The sequence below is a fragment of the Callorhinus ursinus genome, unplaced genomic scaffold, assembly GCF_003265705.2.
Source record: "Callorhinus ursinus isolate GAN/ISIS: 27379988/994484 unplaced genomic scaffold, GSC_fseal_2.0 scaffold34, whole genome shotgun sequence".
Classification (NCBI taxonomy): Eukaryota; Metazoa; Chordata; class Mammalia; order Carnivora; family Otariidae; genus Callorhinus; species Callorhinus ursinus.
The window spans coordinates 12,057,282-12,078,757 of record NW_027397096.1 but is presented as its reverse complement, the minus strand read 5'-3'; the positions used below and the strand labels follow the sequence as shown (position 1 = coordinate 12,078,757).

General features: G+C 35.0%; 1 protein-coding gene across 6 annotated transcripts in view; it reads left to right on the top strand.

Annotated features, from left to right (window-relative positions):
- BRIP1 (BRCA1 interacting DNA helicase 1) overlaps window positions 1-21,476 on the top strand; it is a 175,541-nt gene that overhangs the window by 141,828 nt on the left and 12,237 nt on the right. For all 6 annotated transcript variants that reach the window (XM_073879521.1, XM_073879523.1, XM_025851489.2 and 3 more), the window contains one exon: window positions 8,414-8,526. In XM_073879521.1, coding sequence (XP_073735622.1) covers window positions 8,414-8,526 — 113 coding nt within the window. The remainder of the gene's footprint in view (window positions 1-8,413; window positions 8,527-21,476) is intronic.

Below are 21,476 nucleotides of genomic sequence, written 5' to 3'. Positions count from 1 at the left end.
TGTTTGATCCCAAGTATACAATAATGTAATAGTAAAATCAGAATCCAAAACCATGTAACTTCTGCTTGAAAGCTATATGGGTATTTTTACATAATTCTGTAAGTACCACTTCCGTCTTGATTTATCTATCTTTGGCATTCAGGATCTCATCTTTGCTTATGTCAGGTTAGCTTTTGATGCAGAGATATTTTTGGTTGTCTAGAAACTACTATATTAAGAGTGTTTTTTTTCATTTTGTGTGAACTTGAACTCATTATGGAGAAAAAAATGTATGGTGAATCAATGTAGCATCTGAACCAGTGGGTTGCAAACTCAAGCCACTAAAGGAGTTAAACAGATTATTTAAATGAGTGAGCTAGTTGAGGGTTGGCAAATAGCTCAAATTATTTTAAGCAACAGTAAGGGGGGTCACAATAAACACAACTTTGGGCCCTCGGTTTGCAACGTTTGGTAAAATAGTTTCATTTCTCTCTGCTGTTCACACATCCCTCCAAAATTACACATACACTAATTTATTGGGGGTGGGGACCAAGTGATTTGAACTCCTTCTAGAGTATACAATTAAATATAGCTTTCTATTCTGGGAAAGCCTTGTAAAATGTATTTGAAAAGTAATGTTAACTGATCTACAAGATCATTTTTCCAAATCACACTTAAGCTTAGTTTATGGTGTTCACTTTCTGTCAAAACTCAGAAAAAACATTCACAGTTAACTTCCATAATATAAAATGTCTGTCTCATTAGGCATTGAAGAAGGATTGGTCAACAGGTATAATGTTGTTAAGACTGTATTGCTAATGTGAATGTGGACATGACCTCCCAAATAGATCAAAGACTAATCTCTTTGACAGTTACAAGATGGTAGAGCTTGCCTTAGGCCTTTTGCTGCTGCACATTGAAACTGTTTGGAAAGCATTCCTGAGGGATGAGAATGTGTTTATAAGGATGAGCAGGTAAAAGTAAAAGGTTGTCTTTTGACATTTCAACTAATCCCTTCCAGCCTTTGGTTTACTTAACATTTAGGCTATTTGCTGGCAGGAGAAACTGGCTTTTTCACATATGCTTTATGTCATTTTAAATTGGGCATTGATTTTCGTGACTGATAATCCCCAAGTGTATGATGAAATAGATTCTGATGTCATTAAAATGAGGTATACTAGCTTCCTACTTTTTCTAAACCCTTAGTTTTGCTTTCCCTAATTAAATGTGTTCCCCAAGACAATTTTTATTTTTTATTGATTTTTTTAAAAGTCTGTTTCTTTATATAATAAAAAAAATTAATGTTAACTGGCATATATATTTACTTTCAGAAGTTTTTTGTTTTTTCTTTTCATCTAAAATACTTTCCCTAGGTAAAATACTGGCTCTCTTTTAAAGGCCATTTGCATTGTATAATGTATTTGAAAACTTATAAGAAATTGAATTCATGTTGTCATACATAAAAACTAGTTCGTTTTAATGAAAACTAAAAGACCAAAGGGAGATAATTTTGTTTATTTAATCTAATAGTTGCTACATTATCTCTATTTCGTTTATAACTAGTACATCCTAGAACAACTGTTACCATAGGCAGAGTGATCATTATAAAGTATTTGTCTGGAACAGGGTGTAGGAAAATTTGAAAACCCTTAAGCTATTATGTCTGACAAAGGATAAATGCTACAATTTGATGGGGGCTGGAGGGTATAGCATATAGGATATAGAAAAACTACATAGTTACATTTTGAGAGATAGGAAATGTATATTTTTCCCAGTTGGATAGAATTTTTAAAGCATATTCTCTTTTATTTTTTTTTTAATATTTTATTTATTTATTTGACAGAGAGACAGCGAGAGAGGGAACACAAGCGGGGGAGTGGGAGAGGGAGAAGCAGGCTTCCTGCGAAGGAGGGAGCCCGATGCGGGGCTTGATCCCAGGACCCTGGGACCATGACATGAGCCGAAGGCAGACGCTAAATGACTGAGCCACCCAGGAGCCCCAAGCATATTCTCTTTTAATCTCTACATATTATAATATACTTTATCTCCAAATTATTAGAAATTTTTACATGCTATTATCTATTTCCTGTGATGCCATCTTATTTATTATATATGTATTTAAAACATACCCTATAACACTTAAAGGAAAGTTTATTTCCTTTGTATTCTAGTTATAAAGCTAATATAGAAATTTGACAGATTATTTTGAGGGGATATAAAATACAATGTATTTCCTAACAATTTGAAAGCTACTTGTCAGGAGTGTACCCTTCTGATTTCTCATCTAACACATGTCCTTTTATTTTAAAAGGCTCATAGTATGATAGACTGTATTGAAGAGACTTTGTTTTCTTTTGTGTAGTTTTAAAACGTCTTAAAACTAATTTGTTAATTTATCTTGAAAGTCCAGAATTTTTCCAAGAAAGTAACTCTTTATATCTTTGATTAGGCATATACTACAAAAAATATACTATATACTTGCCCAGGAATAGTACAAAGGAGATCTTTTAAAGTTGACTAAGTGAAAAAAGCAATTCCTACTCGTTCACATTAGATAACTAGTTGCTAGGTATCAATGTCAATTTCTATGAGCTTCCAATACTAGCAGATGGTTATAGGTGATTAAATTGTTGTTGTATTTGAGAACCATTTTAAATTTTATTTTAATTAGATTTTCTTACTCATTCCTTTTCTAATTAGGAAAAGTAAGCCACAACAGAATTGACTTACCTCAGATCACTCATAGGAGCTATACTGTAGTGTTTTGGCTCTAGAGTTTTCACTCATGACCCCCAGATCAAGATGCTCTACCAACCAAGCCAGCCAGGTGCCCCAGAAATTATCATGAATTAAGCCAAGTTTATCTTCTTCCTTAAACATACTTTTCTTGTCTTCTCTCGGTGGATTACTAGATTGCTTCTCTCTGGTGGTTGGAAACTTTGTGGAGTCATTTTTTACTTTTCTTTCTTTAGTAAGCCCTCCATCTACTTTGTCACTAAAGTTCTATAGCTCCACAATGTGTTAAAAACTTGGGCCTCTTTTCCATTCCCTTTACCTTTCCTGGTAAGGCCCTCATTACTTTTGCACCAAATTCATATCATGTCTTCATGTCTCAATTCTTCTTACTTAAAACTTATATTTACTTGATGGCCATTTGTACTCATATTCTTTTCTGTTCCTTATAAGCTCTTGCTAGGCAGAACGTATTTTTAATTCATCTTTATTTTTAAGTTTTATTTTTTTATTTGAGAGAGAATGCATGCAAGCATGAGGAGGGGAGGGGCAGAGGGAAAGGGAGAGAGAGAATCTCAAGCAGACTCCCCACTGAGTGTGGAGCCAACACGGCGCTCAGTCTCACTACCCTGAGATCGTGACCTGAGCCAAAATCAAGAATCAGGCACTTAACTGACTGAGCCAACCAGGTGCCCCTAACTCATCTTTGTATTTCTACTGCCTATCACAGATGCTTTGTACTAAGTGAAACTAAATATTAGTTAAATTCAGTGTTTCTTTAAGCTACCAAAAACTTCTTCCTCCCATTATATCAATTTTTCTACTTTAAGTGTTCTATTTTTGATGTTTCTACAGCATTCTTTCTTATTTAGGTTCTTTTTTTTTTTTTTTTTAGCTTTATTGAGACATAATTGACTCTATAGCATTCTTGAGAACTACCTAAAACATAACCCCTTTGGGGTGCCTGGGTGGCTCAGTTGGTTGGGTGTCCAACTCTTGATTTCCATGCCCAGCGCAGAATCTGTTTAAGATTCTCTGTCTCCCTCTCCCTTTATCCCTCCCCTGCCTCCTTTCTCTCTCTCTCTCTCAAAAAACAAAACAAAACAACAACAAAACCCACAACTCTTTTCATTCAATTAGTTTATAAAAATATAAAATCATAATGCATAATTTCCTTTTACTCAGAACTTGAATCTTTTTAGAGGAGAGCTTTTACAGGAAAAAGCTCATTATCTTATATATTTAAGTAGGTCAGTCTGAATTGTGTATACCATACACTCTGACCTTGTATAAAAGTAGTCCACTCTCAGGATGATGTAATTTTAACAATTTTTATGAAGACCAGATGAAGGCTGGGTATGTGGTAACCTTTGGTGTGACATAGCTTTTAATAGAATGCAGTTTTATGTCCTATAATTAATTCTGAGTCTCTTTGAAAAGGGATATAATTATACTATCAAGTTCAATTGACTAGATAGCAGAATTTATTGTGCTTTCTTTTCCAGCAAAGATTAACACAGTTTCTGTGTGTTAGTACTGTGTGTTAGTACCTAGATAGGAAAATGAATGTAGATTCAGTCACTCAGAAACATAAAGAGATTCTTGATATCTTATAATAGTGGAGTCTTTGAGGCACTAAATATTGTCTCAAATGCATTAGTACTGTGTTAGCTCTGAATTTTAAATTGGTTTAGATCATCACTGAGTGCTTTCATATGCTTGGATTCTTTTACACCTATATTTTTGGTGTGCGGGAAGTTATTTTGCTCTAGTTGATGTTTTTCATTGCTTCTGTGGATCTGTCTTAAGACTTACTAGTTCTTTTATCTTCTCCAAAATGCTGTTAAACCCATCCAATGGATTTTTATTTCAGTTAACTGTATTTTTCAGGTGTAGAATTTCCATTTGGGTCTTTTTTATAGTTTTTGCTTCCCTGTGGAGATTCCCTAAAGTCCATTCATTAAACTGTATGTTTCTAAGTTATTTAAATATATCCGTAATAGCTACAGTAAAGTCTTTGCTAATTCCAACAGCTGGGGCCTTGCTAGATTGGTTTCTGTTGACTGTCTTTTTTTTTTTTCTCTTTGATTATGGATCACACTTTTTAGTAATTTTTATTGTACACTAGACCTTGTAGATGGTACATTATAGAGATTCTGGACTCCATTATTCTCTGAAAAATATTGATTTTTGTTTTTTGTAGGTCAGTTAGTAGCTGATCATCTTGAACTTGTAGGAGCATGATTTGACAGTTTTCTAGGGGAGATATTGGAAAAGCTCAAAAGTACATAATCTTTAAACTCTGTCTCTCCTGTGGTTCTTGTCAGAGTTTTGGTTTAAGTCTTTTTGTTTAGAATTGGTATTGCTCTAAATTGTGGTCCTATTTAAAAACTTGATACCTGGTTCTGTGTGTGTGTGCGTGTGTGTGTGTGTGTGTGCGTGTGTGCGTTTTACTTGATTTTTACTTACAAAATATATTCTGGTTAAATTTCCATGTCAAAATGTATAAATATTTTAATCCAATATTTATCTCAGAATAAATGTAATATAACATAATTAATCCACTTAATAGGTTGTTACTTGTTTTCAATGCAGAGATACAGTGAATATCCTTGTATAATTCTATTTGTACTTGTAGAAAAATATAAACACTTTTGGTAAATATTTGTCAATATTCTTCAGATAAAAGCAATGGGATGGGCGCCTGGGTGGCTCAGTCATTGAGCGTCTGCCTTTGGCCCAGGTCATGATCCCAGGGTCCTGGGATCGAGCCCCACATCGGGCTCCCTGCTCCACGGGAAGCCTGCTTCTCCCTCTGCCACTCCCCCTGCTTGTGTTCCCTCTCTCATGGTCTCTCTCTCTCTCTCTGTCAAATAAATAAATAAATAAATAAAAAGCAATGGGATTATTAAATTTGCATTTCTTCATTAGACTAGTAAAATTAAGCATCTTTTCGTGTGGGTTGCCAGCCAGTCATCATTCATCTAGTTCTGTAAAAGATGGCTTTTGGATTTTGATGGGGATTGCATTGAATCTGTAGATCACTTTGGGTGGTAAGGACATCTTAACAATGTTAATTATTTCAATGCATAAGCATAGGATCTTTCCATTTATTTGTGTTTCTTCAATTTCTTTCATCAGTGTCTTACAGTTTCCAGTGTAAAGATTTTTCATGTCCTTGGCTTAATTTATCCCAAAGTATTTTATTCTTTTTGATGCTATTGTAAATGGGACTGTTTTCCTAATTTCTTTTTTTGGATAGTTTGTTGTTAGTGTATGGAAATACAGCTGATTTTTATATGTTGGTTTTATATCCTCCAACTTTACTAAGTTTGCTTATTAGTGCTGACAGTTTTTTGGTAGAGTCTATAGCGTTTTCTACATAAAAGATCATGTCATATGCAAACAAAGATAGTTTTACTTTTTCCTTTCTGGTTTGGATGCCTTTTATTTCTTGCCTAATTGTTCTGGCTAGGACTTTTAGTACTTTGTTGAATAGAAGTGGTTAGAGTGGGAAACTTTGTCTTGTTCCTAATACTAGAAGAAAAGTTTTCAACTCTTCACTACTGAGTATGATATTAGCTGTGGGCTTGTTATATATAGCCTTTATTATGTTGAGATACATTCCTTTTATATTTAATCATGAAAGGATGTTGAATTTTCTCAGATGCTTTTTCTGCTTCTTCTGTTAATGTGGTGTATCACATTTGTTGATTTGTGTGTAGTTAAACCAGTCTTGCATTCCAGGGATAAATCCCACTTGATCATGTGTCTAATTCTTTTAATATGCTGTTGAATTCAGTTGCTGATATTTTGTTGAGGATTTTTGCAACAATGTTTATCATATAGGGGTATAGGCCTGTAATTTTCTCTTGTAGCATCCTTATCTGGCTTTGGTATGTGAGTAGTGTTGGCCTCTTAAAATGATTTTGGAAGTTTTCCCTTCTCTTCAATATTTTGGAAGCATTTGAGAAGGAACATTGTTAATTCTATCTTAAATGCTCAATAGAATTCATCAATGAAGCCATCTGGCCCTGGGATTGTTTTTATTCAGAGATTTTTGATTACTGCTTTATTTTTCTTGTTACAGATCTGTTCAGATTTTTTATCTCTTCATAATTTAATCTTGGTAGCTTGTATATTTGTAGGAATCTATCCATTTCTTCTAGGTTATCTAATTTTTTGGCATATAATTGTTCACAGTGGTCTCTTATGATCCTTTGTATTTCTGTAGTATCACTTGTACTCTTTCATTTATAATTTGTTGACCCTTCCTTTTGCTTAGTTAGCAAAAAGTTTATCAGTTTTATGTTTTAAAAAAACTAACTCTTAGTTTCAACCATTTTTTTCTTTTGTTTTCTAGCCTTAATTTTATTTCTGCTCTCATCTTAGTTTCCATCCTTAAGCTAACTTTGAGACTGTTTGTTCTTTTTCTAGTTTCTTAAAATGGAAAGTTAGGTTGTTTATCTGAGATCTTTGTTTTTTTTCTCACTGTAGATGTTTATCACTATAAACTTTTCTCCTAGAACTGCTTTTGCTGCATCTGATATTTTTGGTTTGTTGTATTTCCATTCTCATTTGTATCAAGATATTTTTTGAGTTCTCTTATTCCTTCTTTGATCCATTGATTGTTCAGTTGTGATATTTATTTCCACATATTTGTGAATGTTCCAGTTTTCCTCATGTTATTGATTTCTAATTTCACACCATTGTTGTTGGAAAAGATACATTATATGATTTCAATCTTCTTAAATTTCTTAAGACATATTTTGTGGTCAACATATAATCTATCCTGGAGAATATTCCATGTGTACTTGAGAAGAATGTGTATTCTGCTGCTGTAGATATAAAGCCAAATCATAGCAATATTTATATTAAATGTGAATGGTCTAAACATCCTAATTAAAAAGCAGAGATTATCAGTCAGAAAAACATTAAAAAATGAACCTTTGATATATATTTCAACGTGAACGAATTCCAAAATCATTATGCTAAATGAAAAAGACAAACGATTACATACTGTGTAATAACCTTTATAAGAAATTCTAGAAGAGGCAAAACAGAAAGCCAGTCATTGGTTGACAAAGTCAGCAATGAAGGAGAGAGACTGAAAAGGAATAGAAAGGAGATTTAGGGAGTGCTGAAAATATTCTATATTAAAGTTATGGTGGTGGTTGCATGACAATACATTTGTCAAGATTTCTGTATGTATACATTGAAAATTTGTGAATTTTATTCTATGTAAACTATTTCTTAATAAAACTTTTGATTTAATCAAACAGCTAATTAATGAGTTGCATGGAGGAATTCAGGAAAAGTAAGGATGAATGGGCATTTTTTTTAGTTTTTAATTTATTTTTTAAAGATTTTATTTGTCAGAGAGAGAGAGAGCACAATTGGGGGGGGCGGTGGCAGAGGGAGAAGCAGGCTCCCCACTGAGCAGGGAGTCCAGTGCGGGACTTGATCCCAGGACCCTGGGATCATGACCTGAGCTGAAAGCAGATGCTTAATTGACTGAACTACCCAGGCGTCCCTGAATAGACATATTTTAAAAGAATTGAGTAAAATTCAATACTGATATACTGAAAAACAAAATCTCTCTACCTTAATAAAATGGTGTTCAGAATGTTAGAACTTAATATGATTTTTAAAATGAGCCTTAATTTATCTACTATATTTTTAATATTTCTTAAATTATTAGGTTGAACTAAAGCGACAATACAATGATCAGCACTCAAAATTGAGAGGTCTTTTACCTGGCCGTCAGTGGTATGATATTCAAGCATATAGGGCCTTAAACCAGGCCCTAGGTAGGTAAGTGAAATTTAATGTAATGTTACTGTAATATTATCTGTGGCCAGGGCTATAGAAAAGATAGTCTTGCTACTTCTTAGGATAAATTTGATAGCATTTTCTTTTCTTTTTTTTTTTTTTAAGTTTTTTTTTATTTTTTTGAGAGAGAGAAAGAGAGAGAGAGCACATGAGAGGAGGGAGGGTCAGAGGGAGAAGCAGACTCCCTGCTGAGCAGGGAGCCCGATGCGGGACTTGATCCCGGAACTCCAGGATCATGACCTGAGCCGAAGGCAGTCTCTTAACCAACTGAGCCACCCAGGCGCCCTGATAGCATTTTCTTTTACTAGAACCTTAGGAACTGATAAATTTTTAATGATAGATGTCACAAGTGAAAGCTGAAAAGAGTAAATGAAACCCTAAAACCTCAAAATTTGCTAAAGTTTAAGAAGATTTATGATTGATCAAACAATGAATGTCACACAGAAGGGTACTCAGTAAATGTTTAGAGAAGTTCACCACCAAACAGTAAAAGTTTTATCTTGTGAACATCAGAACCTAGATGATGGTTTTATGGGTATAAAGCAAACCATTCAAGAAGAGTTAAAAGAAACCATGCTTTTAGGGGCAGCTGGGTTGCTCAGTTCGTTGAACAACTGTCTCTTGGTATCAGCTCAGGTCATGATGTCAGGGTTGTGAGATCAAGCCCCACTTCAGGCTTCAAGCTCAGCCAGGAGTCAGTTTGAGATTCTCTCTCACCCTTGTCCGTCCCCCTGTGTGCACTCTCTCTCTCTCTCACTCTCAAATAAATAAATCTTTGAAAAAATAAAATTAAAAAAAAATTTTTAAAGCTAAGGAATTAATGCCAACTAATAACATTTAGTTATAATACTTCTTTTCCTAAGTATTCTGGTCCATTAAGGATTGTGCTTTGTGGAGCTAGTTATTAAGTTACCATTTTATAACATAATTTTCATGTTGTAGAACATAGCATTTAATTTATAAACACTTTAATCCTTAGACTTTTAATAACCTAATATTTTATATTCTCTATCCATGAAATTGTAACTAGTTAAAACCATGTAATAATTTTTTCTTGTGGAAGCTGTAAGGCACTCATATAATCAAAATAAAAGAACACAGGTTAAGAATAAAATCATGAAAACATGACCATTTGACATATTTTCTTTTCAGCCAAAAGACCCACACCTAACTGTAATCTGACCTAACCAAATCCAGAATTTAAATTTTTCTCATCTTGTTCACTCACATTAGCCTATTTACACATACTAGATTTCATTTGAGTTCAGATTTACAGATAGCTAATGACGGGACTACAACAGCTGGACTTAAGTCCCAGAACACATCACCCACTCCCTAACCCATCATTTAAAAATGATATTCTGCAGGTATTTCCCTTCAAATTGAATGATTCGGTTCTATGGTTAATCTACTGGTATGGTTAAGCTGCTGCCCTTCTCTGCCTAGAAATTTCATTGGTACTTGGCATCATGTTGCACTATAAATTGTTCTTGAAGTATTTCATCTGCTTACTTGGTGTCTCCCTGTTGTTGACCTGTTTTGTGTTCTTGTATTTGTATTTTAATATTCAGCAAATAGTTTCTAGGGGAACCTGAATATTATTTAAAATTCTTGACTTTTAGTCACTATACTTAATTTCAGGACAGTAAATATTCTTACCTCAGTTATTATTTTTTCCTTTTAATATAGGCAATGCACTGAATTTTAAGAAATCGTTTGAAGCAAAAATATATCTGTATCCTACTTTGTCATTTATAAACATTGTCTACATATATTAAACAGGTTGTAAGAGATGAAATTACTTGTCTGATATCACATAATTACTAAATGGGCCTTTATATCTTGTCCCCACCTACTTTTAAAACCTCAGGACCTGCTTTTTCATCTTTAGACCCTACCTTTATCCTCTAAAGCTCTCACTGTTAAACATAAAACGTCTTATTATTAAACATACCGTATCCTTTCACTACTCTCTGCTTTGGCATAACAAGCTATCGGACAATTCATTTGGCAAGTTTACCAATCAAAACCTAGTTGAAGGTCATGTCCTTTATGAAGATTTCTTTTTACTTTTCCAACTAGTTATTTACACCTTAGGAAACCCATAGTAGTTTATACATTATCTCTATTACACATATTATCTATTACACATATCTCTATTATACATATATCTCATTATATTGTAATAACCTGTTTATATATCTGTCTGCTTCCCTAAACATGTATTTTACATTCTCAGCAACCAACTATGCCTCAGCTTGGGGCATAGATGCTCAATAAATACTTGTTGAATTCATGAAAAATGGTCCACTATACCATGTTGGCCAGAGAGCATCTGGAGCTTCAAAACATACTTTTCTAGAATTTCATAAAAAGACATGTGTTTGTAACATTGATATATAATACTGTAGTTTTCATATTTTATTATTAATTAAAAAATTGATAGCCTGTCATTGTATTGATTTTCAGGGAAACAGTATCAACAAGTAGCAACTTTTTATTACAAAGAAATACTCATTTAAAAATCAAGTGAATGTTTTACATCACTTGATAAAACTCATAATGTGTATTGATAGACATAAAGGTACTTATAACCAGGCACTCTTCTTATAAGGGATAAGTCTAGAAGGTCTAAAGTAAGCAGAAACAAATTGAGTTTAAAAAAAAAATTTTTTTTTAAGCCCACATGGGACTGTTAGAGTATTTGAAGTAATATAAGTCCATGAAATGTAATAACAGCCTTTGGGAATGTACCAGATGGTTTTGTGACCAGGTTACAACTGCACTATGAGTTTCCTAACGGGTCTGCTTTACTGAAAGTATAATCTTTGTCTCAAGTGGGCATAATTCATTTGAACGAGGCAGAATGAAAACAATGGAAAAAAGAAAAGGTGAAATTCTTTTCTCTGAACTGTTTTTGGTAACTTAAATGCCTTTCTACCTTAGAACACTTTAAAATAAACCAAAATGGAATAAAAAATAGAGTGGCACCCCAACTTTCCATTAATTTTCAACACTGGTCTATAATATTGGCAATATCCATCTTCCTGTCCTGCCTAATTTTGTGGTCTGATGCCTCAGAACCTGCTTTAAAATATTTTTAAAAAGTCATATAAAATTTAGATTGTTTTAAATCTCTGGAAAAATCAAGCATTTATATTAATCTTCACCCCTCTCAAAACTAAAGGAATAAAAATGATAAAAATGCCAAAACTACAAAGTTAAAAAGAGTGGGAGAGGGAACACTACCAGAGGAGATGTAAGCAAATTTTGAACACTGAAGAACAGATGAATGATTGAGTGACTTAGCAGGCAAAAGTAGGCTGTTGTGAAAGTCAGCAAGATTCTTCAGATTCAGGCATGGAAGAACTTGGGATGTGGGGGCACTCTAAAGTATCATTTAAAGTAGGATTAATCACAAAATAATTGATTGCAAGTTACTGTAAGTAGACAGCCCCTTTCCCCACTCAAATTTACTCTCTGGAGAGATTGTATTAGAGAGTTTATATGTTCTTCAACTCCAGGTATAGCTAAGGATGTACTAAAGATGGGGGTTAAGAAAAGTCTGTTTATGGAATGTGAGAACTCTACCCCCCTTTTCTTCTCAGCTCTGAATAGGCTTATAATCAATCTTATATCTCCAAGGCAGGAACGTACAGTATTCCTGTCTAGGGATACTAATTACCTCGTGAGTAAAGACCTACAGATAGTAGTAAAGTGGTCCTCTTCCTACCAAAGTACCTTACTCTGGCACAGCTTCCCGGGATATAAGCCATACCCATGTAGGCAGAGCTACCAATCAACGTTTTCATACTTTACTCTTATGTAAGTGCAAAGAGTGATCACTAGATAATAAAAAAAAGTCTGTAACATGAAAAATACAGACCAAAACAATATCAAAACTATACCAACAAAACAAAAACAGGGTGGAAGAACTGGTAGAAAACAAACAGTGCATTAGAACAGAGGTTGGCTGTTCTTTTTGGTCAGGTCTCTACAATAGAACAGAGGTTGGTCAAACTTTTTCTGTAAAGTGGACAATACATATTTTAGGTTTTTTGGGCCATGTCCAATCCACCCATATTCTTTATTTTTTCTCTAACCATCTGAAAATGTGAATATCATTCCTGCCTTGCAGGCTGTACAAAAACAAAATATGGACCAGATTTCCTGTGTGGGCTTAGTTAGCCAACCCCTTATCCAGAGAGGGTAAAATATTTCCTCCATGAAATAAGAACAGATTTATTTTAAGAAAAGTTTCCAGGCATTAACATGATAGCAGACTTTAAATGCAGAATTAAGCTCAGAAGATAAAATTGAAATTTCCTAGGTCAAAATAACAGAGAAAATTTAAAGATCAGTATGCAAGAGGCAATTTCTGATAAAAAGGAGATCTGTAGGAAGAGACCGAAGAAAATATAGAAGAAAGGAAATATGGAAGAACTTAAACCAATCAGAGAAATAATTCAAGAAAAATGCTCAGAATTGAAGGGCATAATTTCCTGATTAAGGGGCCCACCCAAGCACCAGTAAAGGGAGAAAAGCTACAAAGTACCTCACTGTGCAGTTTCAAAGTACCTGAGATAAAGAAAAAGTCCTAGAACGTTCCAGAGAGAAGAAAACAGGTCTCATACAAAAGACATGAAATCACAATTGAGAGACTCCTTAAAAATCAACATTAGAAGATAGAAGACAGTTTTAAATTATCTTCAAATTTTTCAGGGAAATTTTGACTTGCAATTTAAGTTTATACAACTCAAACGATCAATAAGCTATAAGATAGAATAAAGCCTTCAATATGCAAAGGACCTAAAACATTAGGGACACCTGGGTGGCTCAGTCGGTTAAGCATCTGCCTTCGGCTCAGGTCATGATCCCAGGATCCTGGGATCGAGTCCCGCATCAGGCTCCTTGCTCAGCAGGGAACCTGCCGCTCCCTCTGCCTGCCACTGCCCCTGTTCGTGCTCACTCTCTCTCCCTCCCTCTTTCTCTCTGATCAATCAATAAATAAATCTTTAAAAAAAAAAAAGGACCTAAAATATTAGCTTTAAATGCAGGATACTGCATTTATTTTTTTTTAATATTTAATTATTTATTTGACATAGAGTGAGCACAAGCAGGGGGAGTGGCAGGCAGAGACAGAGGGAGAAGCAGGCTCCCCACAGAGAAGGGGGAGCCCGATGTGGGACTCGATCCCGGGACTCCGGGATCATGACCTGAGCCGAAGGCAGTGGCTTAACCAACTGAGCCACCCAGGCGCCCGCAGGATACTGCATTTAAATGCATTTAAATACTTTCTCAGGATGCTACTGGAAGATATGCTTCATCAAATAAGAGAAAATTCAGACAGAGGAATATCAAAGTTGCAGGAAACTGGAGTTCCAACCCAGAATAGAGGAAAAGAGAATTCTCAAATTAGGAAGGGAAGCTCTGGGATGACAGGTGTGCAGCAGTCCCATAGTAGTCAGTCTAGATTGGTTTCTGAAGATGGATTTTGACCATACTTAGAAGAATTTTTACAGCTGTGGCAAAGTTTGGGAATTAATGATAGAATACATAGAAAAGCAAAAAAGGAGAGAGACAGTTAATAACTCTAGGGCAGAACAAAAAGTCTTGTGTGAGAAAGAAAATGTAATCATAGTGTACAATATAACACCTGTAAATGGTTATCCACTGAATATTGATTACATAAGAATTGTGGTATAACTATCAGGAAAATGAAGAGGTGATGGAGTATCAGTGGTATAAGAGAAGAAACGTCTTCTATAGGAAGAATCCATACATAATGTGTAAAGGTTAAAAATCAAGAAGTAGTAGAAGTAGTTCTAAAAGTTATTTAGAACATGGAGGTAAATGAGTAGAACTATAATAAATTTAAGGGAATTGTTTCTGAGGTTTGGGAATTGGAGATAGAGTGTACATAGGTAAAAGAATTCTATTTTTTTTAATTATAGCTACTGTATTACTATTGGATTTTTAAACTATGCTTGTGTATTTAAAAATTAAAATTTACAAAGTTAAAATTAACTTTTAAAAAATAGGTTTCAACTCTAGATAAGATGAAATAAGCATACTACTGTCTTAAAAACCTAGACAGAATGCTAGGTACAGCTAGCATTCTCAATAGGAACAGCTATTTGAGTACTGTGAAAAGTAAATAGTGGCAGACAGATTTGGGAAGAAGACTAGAATTCAAAGTACAAGTGAACTTTCTGGAGTAACTTTATTAATATCAGACAAAGTGAGTTCAGAGCAAAGAGTATTAGTGGAGTATTAAAAATGAAAATTATAAAATGATGAAAAGGTCAGTTTACCAATAAGATACAACAATCCTTAATGTGTATGCACCTAAAAACAGAGCTTCAAAATATATGATGCAATAACAAATCTGAATAGAGAAATAGATAAGTCCTCAAGTATAGTTGAAGATTTCATTTCCTCTCTCATTAATAGATAGAAGGAGTAGACAGAAAACAAAGATACAGAAGACTTGAACAGTGTTATTAACCAGCTGGATTGAATTGACGTAGAGCACTCCATGCAACAATGTTAGAATAAGCATTTTTCCAAGTGCATAAGGAACATTTATCAATATAGACCATATCCTGGATGATAGACTTTACATTTTTTTTAAGATTTTGGTTATTTATTTGACAGAGAGAGACAGCAAGAGAGGGAACACAAGCAGGGGGAGTGGGAGAGGGAGAAGCAGGCTTCCCGCTGAGCAGGGAGCCCAATGTGGGGCTTTGATCCCAGGACCCTGGGATCATGACCTGAGCCGAAGGCAGACGTTTAACAACTGAGCCACCCAGGCGCCCAAACTTTACATTTTTTAAAAGAATTGAAATCCTAATGTGTTCTCTGACCAAAATGTAATTAAACAATTAAATTAGAAATCAGTAATATTTGACAGAAAAAAATATTTGGAAATTAAAAACATATGTTTTTATAGTAAATGTCTAGTAATTTTAATTTTTTTAATTTAAATTATAATTATAATTAATTGACCTACGGTTCAATATTGGCTTCAGGATTAAAGTTTAGAGGTTATCATATATATCACCCATCACATATAACACCCAGTGCTCATCATAACAAGTGCCCTCCTTAATACCCATCATCCATCTATCCCATCCCCCACCCTCCTCCCTCCATTAACCCTCAGTCCTCTACAGTTAAGAGTCTCTCATGATTTGTTTCCTCCTCTCTCTATTTCCCCCTCCCATATGTTCATCCATTTTCTTAAATTCCACATATGAGTAAAATCATATTAAAAGCCTACTTCTAGTGGCACCTGGGTGGCAGTCAGTTGAGCATCTGACTCTTGGTTTCAGCTCAGGTTATGATCTCAGGGTCGTCAGATCAAGCCCTGTGTCCGACCCCACATTCAGTGCAGAGTCTGCTTAAGACTCTTTCTCCCTCTTCCTATGCCCCTCCCCCTCTCTAAAATTAATAAATCTTTTAAAAAAACTATACTTCTAAATAATCCACAGATAAAGCAGAAAGTCTTGGGAAAATTAGAAAATATTTTGAGCTAATCAAAAATGAAAATGTATCTAAATATGTGAGCTGCATCTATAGCAGTGCCCAGTAGGAAATTTCAATCATTAAATGCTTATTTTCAAAAAGAAGAAAGGTCTCAAATCAATAAGCTTCTACCTTAAGGTCGGAAAAGAAAAGCAAAATAAATATAAAGCAAACAAAAAAAGGAAATAATAAAGATAAGAGTATAAATGAATTTGAAAACAAATCAGTGAAACTAAGAATTAAAAAATTGCTTTTATTTTTTTAGAAGATTTATTTATTTGAGAGAGAGAGCAAGTACAAGTGGGAGGGGCTGAGGGAGAAAGAGAGAATCTCAAGCAGACTCCCTACTGACTGGAGCCCAGCGCAGGGCTTGATCTCATGTCCCTGAGATCACGACCTGAGCCGAAACCAAGAGCCTAGATGCTCAACTGACTGCACCATCCAGGTGCCCTTAAAAAATTGAGTTTAAAAAGATAAATAGAATTGGTAAATCTCTAGGTAACTGACAAAGAAAAAAGGGAAGCCACAAATTATCAATCTCTGGAATAAAAGGAGTCATATTACTATATAACCTGCAAATGTTAAAAAGATAATATGGAAAAAACTATACTATATGCATACATTCAACAACTTGGGTGAGATAGACTAATTCCCTCAAACCCACAAAGTACCAAACTCACGGAAGATGAAAAAGATAACCTGAATAGTCAGTCCTCTGTCTAGTAAAGAAAATTTGTAGTTTGAAAAAAATCACCTAGATGGGTTCACTGGCAAATATTACCAAACATTTAAAGAAGAAATAGCGGGGCGCCTGGGTGGCTCATTCATTAAAGAGTCTGCCTTCAGCTCAGGTCATGATCCCAGAGTCCTGGGATTGAGCCCCACATCGGGCTCCCTGCTCGGCGGGAAACCTGCTTCTCCCTCTCCCACTACCCCTACTTGTGTTCCTGCTCTCACTATCTCTCTCTCTCTGTCAAATAAATAAATAAAATCTTTAAAAAAATGAAGAAATAGCACAAATTCCATTTGATCTCTTCTAGAAAATTGTTATATGAGGCACCTGGGTGGCTCAGTTGTTTAAGCGTCTGCCTTTGGCTCAGGTCATGATCTCAGAGTCCTGGGATCGAGCCCTTCCTTGGGCTCCCTGCTAAGTGGGGAGTCTGTTTCTCCCTCTTCCTCTACCCCCCATTTCTCTCTCTCCCTCTCTCTCTCAAATAAATAAATAAAATCTTTAAAAAAAAATAGATGATAGAACCCTTCCCAATTCATTTTATGAGGCCAGCACTATCCTACCAAAACTAAATGAAGACAATATAAAAACAAAGAAAACTACAGACTAATATCTGTCAAAAACATAGGTGAAAATAATCTTAACAAAGTATTAACAAATTGGGTGAGATGCACAAAAATGACAGAGTAAAGACCTCTGAAAATTCTCTAACAAAGGAATGAGAATCGCTTCTTGGCCTTTTGGCTAAGATCAAGTGCAAAGGAATGAGAAAACAGACTAAATAATTAGAATCAACTTTTTCAGAACTGTAAATTAACCAGTTTACAACGTTACAGGAAATATTTATTCATGAAAATTGCTGAATCTCATTAAGAACAGTGAATGTTGTGGGATTTTCACTTGCCCAATTCCCATTCCCTCTCTTCAAGTTCACATTTAAATTATGGTGAAAGCCAGTAATCTGTCGGCCACCCGAAGGGCTGGAACTTACTCCTTGAGAATTGTCATTATGGAACCTGTCTGGTGATTTCCTAGACCCTATTCACAAGGCTATCTTTATATGACCTGACTAGGAGCTCACCCAGGCAAGTAATTGTTTAATTTCACAACCTCCTAAGATGATGACTAAATTTGGGCCAAATAATAAGCTAACTAAATAGCTTACTGGAAAAAGCTGGGAAATGAGATATACATAGAGGGCTTTAAAAGTTCTGACATATTCCTAGGACTTTCGTGGGCCGTGCCTGTATGTACAATGGTGCATATAACCAGGGATGTGCACATGCTCAGGAAAGACCTGAGAAGCCCCTAAGTTCTCACCTCTGGTTGACCTTGAGGCTCTGTTGAAGCAGGAAGAGAAGACTATGGCAGAGTTGTTTGTTACCTGCCTGGCTGAGGATCGAAAGCATGTTGAAAAACATGTGGAAAGCCTCTTGGCAAATGAGACATATATTGGTTACAGATGTTTGCCTAGTCATTAACTGGCTACTAAGCTGATCTAGCAATGGTCACACATGACAGAAAACAGACTTTAAAAGAATTATCTTTAGAAAGTCACACCAGCAACAACAAAAATCCTTGAGCAGAGGGAAGAATCTGAATTCTACAGTTGCCACATTGTATTATTTATTTATTTATAAATAATTTTTATTGTTATGTTAATCACCATACATTACATCATTAGTTTTTGATGTAGTGTTCCATGACTCATTGTTTGTGCATAACACCCAGTGCTCCACGCAGAATGTCCACATTGTATTATTTAAAATGTACTTTTTTCCACAAAAATTATGACATCAAAGAAAGAAGAATGGATGTCCCATACACATGGGAAAAAGCAATCGATACAAAGTGTCCCTAAGGTAGTCCAGATATTGTAGTTAGTGTATAAAGTTATTTTAAATATAGCCAAAGAACTAAGGAAAATATGTTTAAAGAAATATAGGAAACTATGAAAATGATATCTCACCAAATAGAAATTTTTAAAAGAAGATAGAATCAATAATAAGAATTTTTTAAAAGAACTTAATGGAAATTCCGGATTTGAAAATTCCAGTAACTGAAATGAAAAATTCATTAGAGTGACTCAACAGCAGTTTTGAGCAGGAAGAAGAATCAGTTCACTTAAAGGTAACTCAACTGAGATTATCCAGTCTGAGGAATAGAAAGGAAAAGAAAGAAGAATAATGAACATAGCTTCAGGGACCTATAGGACCCCATCAAGCTCATATAATGGGAGTCTTAGAAGGAGAGATGAGAAAGAAAGGAACAGAAAGATTAGTTGAAGAAATAAAGGCTGGAAACTTCACAAATTTGATGAAAAACATTAATCTGCACATCTAAGAAAACCAGCAAATTCAAAGTAATTTAAAATCAAAGATATGTAGACATGTCATAATCAAACTGCTAAAAGACAAAGAGAATCTAGAAAACAGCAAGAGAAAAACAACTCCTCATAAGACATCCTCAATAATTTTAGCATATTTCTTACTGAAAACTATGGAGAGCAGAAGGCAATGAACTGACATATTTAAAGAAAAAGGCTGTCAACAAAGTCTATTATATCTAACAAAACTATCCTTCAAAAATGAAGGAGAAAGTAAGACATTCCCAAATAAACAAAAACAGAGAATTAATGTCTAGAGAACTTGTTCTACTTCCAAATCAAAAAAAAAGAAAAGAAAAGAAATACTACACGTGATCCTTTTTGGGTTGAAATGAAAAAACACATATCCATAGGCAGTCACATATCCATATGAAGAGATAAAGAGCATCCGAAAGGGATTTTCATAGATAAATATAAAAAACAATATAAATGTATTTTATACTTTTTATCCTATTTGATTTTTAAAGCAACTGCATAAAGCAATCATTTTAAATATGTGGTGATAAGCATTGTCTTGGGGGTGCCCTAAACCACCACAGGTTCAGTAATTCACTAGGAGCAGGAATACATTCATCATATAGTTGTATGCACATATAGGATTTATTGCATTGAAAGAATACAGCAAAATCAGCAAAGAGAATAGGCACATGAGCAAAGTCTAGGGGAAAGCAGGCAAAAGCTTCTAAGCCTCCTCTCTCAGTGGAGTCATATGGAACACACTTAATTCCCCAGCAACGATTGTGGTAACATGTTCAAGATATTGCCAATTAGGGGAGCTTATAAAGACTCAGGACTCAGTGTTTTTATTTGGGGCTGTTCAGATAGACAGCCTCTGCCTAGCACTTCCCCAAAGCCCAACCTCTTAGAAACAAAGCAGTTGTTCAGCATTAATCATTGTTTGCACAAACATTTTAAACACAGGGAGCATCTTTTATAAGTCAATGATTGGAACCCTCCTGACATCTAAGTTCCTAAACACCAAGTCTACCTTGTATGCAGGCCTCTGTGGGGATAAGCAGTTTGGCATGCTGTTACCTCTTTTCTGTACAGGCATACAATGTATAAAGAGGTAATTTATATTATAGTAATAACACAAAGATGAGGGGGGAAGGAACAGAATTATATAGGAGCAACATTTTTGTATACTATTGAAATTAAGTTGGTATTAATCCACATAAGATTGTTGTAAGTACGAGTGTTAATTAAAGCAGCCACAAAGAAAATAACTCAAAATAGTAAGAAATGACAAGAAATTAACATGATACATAAAAATACCTATTATGCACAAGGGGTGCCAGAGTGGCTCAGTCGGTTAAGCATCTCTTGATTTCGGCTCAGGTCATCATCTCGGGGTCCTGGGACAGAGCCCTACGTCAGGCTCTGCGCTCAGCGAGGAGTCTGCTTGAGGATTCTCCCTCTCTCTGATAAATAAATCTTTATTTATTTATTTATTTATTTTAGAGAGAGAGCACAAGCAGGAAGGGCTGGGAGAGGGGGAGAGAATCCCAAGCAGACTCTGCACTGAGGGCAGAACCTGACATGGGGCTCCATCCCACATCCCCGATATTTTAAAAAAACATGACCCATCTATATGCTGTCTCTAAGAGAAATACTCTAGTTAAGCGTGTGCGCGCACACACAAACAGATTAAGGTACACAGATAGGAAAAGACTTACTATGCAAACAGTAAACAAAAGCAAGCTGGTTGATTATTCTGGTATCAGACAAAATAGACTTTAAGACAAAAATTGTTAATAGAGACAATAAATATTCCTTTTTTAAAAGATTTTATTTGTCAGAGAGAGGCAGAGGGAGAATCAGGCTCCCCGCTGAGCAAGGAGCCTGATGCAGGCCTTGATCCCAGGACCCTGAGATCATGACCTGAGCGAAAGGCAGATGCTTCACTAACTGAGCCACCCAGACATCCTGAGACAATAAATATTCTATAATAAATTTTTACTTCATCAAGAATATGTAACTTCAACTATGCAACATATACACATATATGCAACTGACAAAAGGACCCTAAATCGTATGTAGCAAAAACTGTCAGAAATAGACAATTCAACAGTTAATAGTTGGATACTTTGTTACCCTACTTTCAATAATAGAACAATTAGGAAGAAAATCAATCAAAAATGTGAGTCTTGAACACTATAATCCAGCAGTTATAAACCTAACACATCTATTACACTCCACCCTCCTAAGGTGCATGTGGCATATTCTTCAGGATAGACTACATGTTAGTCTACAAAATCAGTCTTCCAAGAAATTTTAAATGGCTAAAAT